The following is a 6,549-nucleotide window of genomic DNA, read 5'->3' on the forward strand; positions in this document are numbered from 1 at the left end:
AAACTCCTGCCCTAATTCTCATATTATTCATTCATTCATTCATGAAATAAGTACATGTATATGCACTTTCAAATGAAACCAATATATTGACTTTAAATACATGAAAAGATTTTTTGCGTGGGTTAAAAAGGCCTATTAGTTGGATGAATTAAAAACAATGTAATGCAATATAAGAGAACATTCGAAAGACTACATTAAAAACCCCAGATATAAATAAAATTAATACAGGAAACGCTTAAAAAAATTGTTTTCTTTTTCTTCTTTGCTTCAATATATGTTACAGTAATATTTGTGTTTTTATTATAGCTGACTTATTTTTTCTGTCTCTTGTTACTAAGCTATTGAGATAGGAAGTTGTGAATTTTTTTAATGACCGATAGTATCTACATTATTTTTTTTAATTGTTTTCTGGAGATAATCATGCTCAGAAACATGAATACGTGTACCATTACCCATTCTTGTAACAGTCAACTTGTACTGTAAATTACTATACGGGAATTGTAATAAAATTTGCATTATTAGGATTTTGTGAAACAATAAGCAAAAAAAAAAAACATATTAATTTATTTAATTATCAATTGATTAAAAAAAAGACAATGATTTGAAAAAAAAAAATATTAGTTATTAATCATTAATTGATAAAAAAAAAATGAAAAAAGACTATGATTTAATTACACTTTAGCCAAAGATGATTTTTTTTCAATTGTGCGATGCATGCAATCTTACAAAATAACGTGACGGTCTTTTAGCTTGGAAATCAAAAGAGATGGAAACAAAGATAAGAAAAAAAAAGGCTAAAAATTGCTCTAATGACTTTCTGTAAGGATTTACGAGCAACTGCGCTAGCTTCCAAATCTTTCTTTAAAGATAAGCTTTCAAACAATACAACTATGAATGCCATGTTCGCCATTGGAATAAAAAAAAAAACAGTCCTAGAACATTGGTTTCATCATCAGTAAATTAAATATAAACGTCGCACATCCTTTAGTGTTTTGAAATTGAACGCAAAACGTTTTGTCGTCTCAATAAAATTGTAATCAAATTATGCAATGTTTCCTGCATCAAATTTGTATTTACAATTTACAATTAGTTGTTATTGTCGTTTGTTATCATGCTTACTGTTGAATTCATCTGTCACGTGATCACAATGACACACTATGGCCGTTCTCAGGATGCATGCAACATCTCGGTGAAAAAGCTTTAACCCATCGATTATACACATGACTTTCATTGGAAGATATACACATTCTCCCAGCTGACTTTCAAATTTAACATTCTATTATCTCATAATGATCTATATCTATAAACAATTTACATTATATAATCCCTACTGATACAAAATCCCCAAGTGAATAATTATTATATTTAAAAAAGCAAATAATTTCCAAAAAACACCGGATCGCATCTGATTAATTTACAATATCAAGTGCTTTACCGCAATCGGTCAGGCACCATTAGCTTTTGTTGGATTGCTTCACAGATAGCTTTGCTCCGTGCATTAGTGGAATCAGGATGTAGGTTCAAATGAATGACATATGGTTATTCCGCAAATTGGTTTCGGTATTATACAAAGTCAAGCTTAATAAAACCAAAGCATGAATATGATGGTCCAAGTGTCAAGAAATAGAACTGAAAGAGGATTTCATTTGTTGAATATTTTATAACAGCTACAATTGGTGTGTTTTTCCTAGGTCACGCTTGACTGACCCTTGAGGTCAAATGTACATTGACCTTATGTGATCTCCCATCCTTTATGTTAAAGTGATACATAAATATGATTAAGCATTGAATCATTATTTTATGAAAGATGTGGTCTCATAACTGCAACGGTGTGTGCATACAAATTGAATAACGCGCGCTAGCGCATTATGAAACTTTGTTTGCACACACCGTTGCAGTTATTAGATCACATCTTTCAAAACATAATGATTCAATGCTTATATTTAAGTTTTTTGAATATTTATTCTCTTTCTGAAAACATGATTTACTTGTAAAAATCTCTGCCTTATTCAACGAGTGATGTGGAATTAACGGAAGAGCCGTTGGAACAGCCGAATCATGCTGACAAAAATAGTGCACAGAGATTTGATAACTTATAAGAGAATTTATTTTAATTTCATTCTTTAATTTGATTAATTACTTTTGGTATACTAAGAAATTATTCAACTGAATTCATTTTACTGTTAAATTATGTTTACATCAAGAAATATTTATCAGCGTAAGTATAATATCAGGTCGTGATCTGGCTTGAAGTCGCGAGGAGAGTCAGTCATGTTTTTCGAGAAATACTAAAGGAAGACTGTATTCGTACGCACCAGATTTGGTGATTGGGTCTTCTGCGTAAATATCACTCAAAAAAATCAATGCAATTTGATGGGGAAAGAAAGTAAATGTAAATATTTTCTGTTAAACGTCAATTTTTACAATCCTTTTCCTGCTTGACTGTGTATGTATTCTTCTGTCGATTTGTTTTTATTATATATACGTGTTTCTGTTGTACCAAATTATTTGGTTTAATTAAGTCATGTTTATTGACAATGACAATGAACTTTATTCTCAAAACTGGATTTACAGTGTAGAGAAAATACTTATGTACAGTTTGTACAAACTACAATATATATAATAGATGAACATCATTGGTACAGGCATGATAAAGGGATAACATATATAATTTAACCAAGAGAGCTAACTCTCTCAAATATAGTATTCTGGGCTGGGTTTCACAAAAGTATCATAAGATTTGTCATAAGACAGATCTTAAGATTGTCATAAGATCTGACTTATGACAATCATAAGATCTATCACTTGCGTTTCACAAAACAATCTTAAGTGTTATAAATCTTAAGATATGTTTATACTTGTATATACTTTTTAAACATATACAACTTTTAATGCGATACGTTAAAAAAGATGCGCTCACTCTGGGATTATTTTCATTTCATTATTTATCAATTAATATTTTGATTTTTAAAACATATTCAACTTATCTAAACAATTTTCATATGTTTTACCTTAAGTTTTTAATTGCATTTATTGCTGTATTCATAAGACAATAGTGGGGTTTTTTTTTGGAAGTAAGGGAATTGTTGTCTTGCTATACTAGTATACAATGTACGCATGTGGAATACAATTTTGAAAAAAAAAATATTAAAATATAAAATTTTAACAGAAAATAAGAGATATAAAATATATTGTAATCATATCATTACAAGTAATGTGATCCGCCCCTGCCTTTGTGTCTATTCAAGAAAAAAACCAAAGCATGATGTTTGAATGCACTCAGTTGTGACCAGTAAGCGGGTAGGAAATCGAAAGTCCGTGCGGTCAGAAAAACGACATTAAGTGAGCTCGGGGATGGCAAAGAGGTGTCCAAATTTTTCGGCTGCAGAAATATCTGTTTTAACAGATGAAGTTGAAAGTAAGAAAGATATTCTTTTTTCAAAACAAAACTCCACTGTCTCAAATGCTTTAAAGCGAGATGCATGGAAAGAAGTGGCATTAAAAGTTAATGCAGTAAATACAACAGGGTACGTCAGGACGGGGGAAGAAATGAAGAAGAAGTGGATTTGCTTGAGCAGTGAAAGTAGGAAAAAACTAGCCTTGAATAGGAGAGAGCAGAGAAAGACTGGAGGGGGGTGTTTGCCATCAGAAGCTACACTACGACCTATAGATGAGAAGATAGAGGGAATTATCGGAGAAACTTCCATATCCGGAGTTGAAGGTGGCATTGATGTCCTAGACTCTTCTACGACCAGAGATGCATTATTAGCACCTCCAAGCAACATGACAGATGCCTCAATAGGTACAAAATGTAATTACATGGCTATTTTTTGTGCACTTAGTTATTTTTAAACACGCATCTTTTACGTGGAATATCTACTATAATTTTATATTCTACATACTTAAACAAGTTAAATTAATATTTACATTGTTTTGCATTGTATATAGAAAGATTTATCGATAATTTTTTTTTTACAGAATGCCAACCTTCCGTTGAAAACTCGCGGTTAAGCAGAAAGGGCACGAAAAGAACCGTTAGTACTAGTGACTCGCAGCAAAGGGATGACCTCATGACGAGACTTGTGACAGCAGAAGAGGAAAGGCTGAGTATTGAGAAAAGAAGACTTGAGATAGAGAAAAGAAGACTTGACACCGAGGAGAAGCGTCTCAAGATTGAGGACCGGCGTCTTGCGGTTGCTGAGCAACAGCTTCAGATACAGCGTGAGCAGCACTCGCTTCACCTGTGTCAACTCGGAATAGTAAATAATGCCACCCTCAATGTGCCTTTGACTGAAAATGAGTAATAGATTAAAAATATGTGTTTGATTCATTTTATATCTTGTTCATTAAGCATCCCTTAATAAGAATAATAAATATACATGAATACACATTTCAAACCAATTAGTCCAATAAGTGAACAAACTTGTTTGTTACAGGTTCAATTTTAAAGCGGAATAAGGAATCATACACAATAATGTCTTCATGGTTTTAGGAAAAAATTCACTGAAATTATACGAATTCTTTCTCCGAACTAAGGTCCTAAAATCGAGTATGGATAAGTCTTCGACGAACCTCCATCCCATCGTTATTTGGGCCTTGATACACATAGTTGTCTGGCGTAATAAATCGATTTCCCCGGGGGTTCTGTGGGCGTGGTGCTGGTACATGGTTATTAATACACATATTATGTAAAACCGCACAAGCTGTAATGATTCGGCATGCTCTTGACGGATGAAAGAGAAGTGTTCCCCCGGAATGGTCGATGCAACGAAAACGCATCTTTAGGACCCCAAAACTTCTTTCAATTGTATTTCTCGTCCTGGTATGGACCTCGTTATACGCTTCTTCATGGGGGTTACTTGGGTTCATGACAGGGGTCAACAAATATTTTTTCAAGGGGTATGCACTGTCTCCAAGTAACCACCCTCTATTCATGCCACCACTCTCAAATGAATCACATAGCGTAGAATTTGTCCACACAAAAGCATCGTGTGATGAACCAGGCCATCTAGCAACTAAGTTGGTGAATTTCAAACTTGCATCACAAACTGCCATAACGTTTATAGAGTGAAAATTTTTTCGGTTGACAAAGAGATGTTCGTCATCTTTTGGAGCTTTTATAGGAATGTGAGTTCCATCTATGGCACCAATGACATTAGGGAAATTGGATATGCGGGAAAAGCCCAGTATGGTGTCATTTATGCTTCTGTCATCGCGTGGAAATCTTACATAATTTGGGCTTAAAGTTACAAGTGCTGATGTTACAGTATTTACAATTCTTGACACACTAGCTTTGCTTATACCATGGACATCCCCGTTAACAGCCTGGAAGTTCCCACTGGCATAAAATCTGAGTGCCACCATGACTTGCAGGGATGGGGGTATGGCATGGGACCTACCGGTCAGGTGTTCCAGATGGACCCTGAGCTCCCCACATAAATCTAGTATCAGAAAACGCGGTAGTCGAAACTTATCTATGATATCTACGTCGTCCATATAGTCCAAGGGATTATTTCTATCTCTAAACACCCGTTCTCTTCTTAATTGTCTTCTGTTTTGAATCAAAACAAAGGCCGCCGCCATGTTAAGTTTGGACTTATGACATGTATATGGTTGTCTTAAGATTAAGACGGATCTTATGATAATCATAAGATATGACAGTTTTGTGAAACAGCAGTGATGAAAACTTATGACAAAGTTTGGTCCTAAGACAGATCTTAGTCATAAGATTGTTTTGTGAAACGGGCCCCTGGTTTACACACAACAAATTTAAACATCATATTATCGATAATTTAATCAGTGTTAAATATACATGGAGTCTTACCAATTACATTGATACAATGCATATAATTATCTATCATTAACAAACATTGTTATAACACATCCGTTTTCATTTCAAATTCCTAAGATTAAAATACAATTAACTAGCATAAACAATTAACACATATATTTTCTGTACTCGGTGGAAAATGGAAGAAAAATACACATGTATACTAGTCAAACTTTCTACCGCCCGAGGAAAGTATTTGTATTATACTGTTCGTAACTCTAATTCTTTTGACCATGACAGTGATCAAATCAAAAGAATAAAAAATAAAGAATTATTAAAAACTCAAACAAACTTTATTCTAGGACTTTATGAAAATATCAAAAAGGTAGAGGTACCGAAAGATTTCAAAATCACAACATTTGTACCTCATACGTTCCCCTTTTGCTCTAATAATAGCATCTCAAAGAAATCCCTAATTGTATAAAAAACCTTTGTTGAAGGTTATGACATGTTTATGTTGTCTAGTTTTGCAAAATTCGGATGCTGAGGAACTTTCTCACTCTTGGATTTATATCGTCCCGCCCATAACTTTAGGCCATTGATTTGGTCTAAAATGTGCCGTGCAGTTGCACGTGCTGTGCGGTGTCTATCGGAAAGGTGAGTTACCCTAATGTAGCGATAATGTTGACCTGTTGTTACGTGACGTTTTGGCCTTCATGGTGAGTCTTCAACACTTCCGGTTGCTTTGAACTTCCGGTCAAGCCTTAGAATCATATAGT

General features: G+C 33.9%; 2 protein-coding genes across 2 annotated transcripts; one reads left to right on the forward strand and one right to left on the reverse strand.

Annotated features, from left to right (window-relative positions):
- Positions 1-3,177: 3,177 nt before the first annotated feature.
- LOC128161205 (myb/SANT-like DNA-binding domain-containing protein 4) lies at positions 3,178-4,310 on the forward strand. The gene is made up of 2 exons (XM_052824430.1): positions 3,178-3,802; positions 3,979-4,310. Exons 1-2 carry the CDS (start codon positions 3,355-3,357, stop codon positions 4,302-4,304), a joined length of 774 nt encoding a protein of 257 aa, XP_052680390.1. The 5' UTR covers positions 3,178-3,354; the 3' UTR covers positions 4,305-4,310.
- A 224-nt stretch (positions 4,311-4,534) lies between these two features.
- On the reverse strand, positions 4,535-5,722 carry LOC128161204 (putative nuclease HARBI1). The gene has a single exon (XM_052824428.1). The coding sequence runs from the start codon at positions 5,647-5,649 to the stop codon at positions 4,540-4,542; it is 1,110 nt and encodes a 369-aa protein (XP_052680388.1). The 5' UTR covers positions 5,650-5,722; the 3' UTR covers positions 4,535-4,539.
- Between the last annotated feature and the right edge of the window lie 827 nt (positions 5,723-6,549).

This window comes from Crassostrea angulata, chromosome 8 (genome assembly GCF_025612915.1).
Source record: "Crassostrea angulata isolate pt1a10 chromosome 8, ASM2561291v2, whole genome shotgun sequence".
NCBI lineage: Eukaryota > Metazoa > Mollusca > Bivalvia > Ostreida > Ostreidae > Magallana > Magallana angulata.

Bases quoted from the DNA above. Each gene is read 5' to 3' on its own strand.
- LOC128161205 (XM_052824430.1), top strand. From the start codon at position 3,355: ATGGCAAAGAGGTGTCCAAATTTTTCGGCTGCAGAAATATCTGTTTTA. The intron at 3,803-3,978 runs GTACAAAATGTA...TTTTTTTTACAG, and splicing joins CATGACAGATGCCTCAATAG to AATGCCAACCTTCCGTTGAA.
- LOC128161204 (XM_052824428.1), bottom strand. From the start codon at position 5,649: ATGATTATCATAAGATCCGTCTTAATCTTAAGACAACCATATACATGT.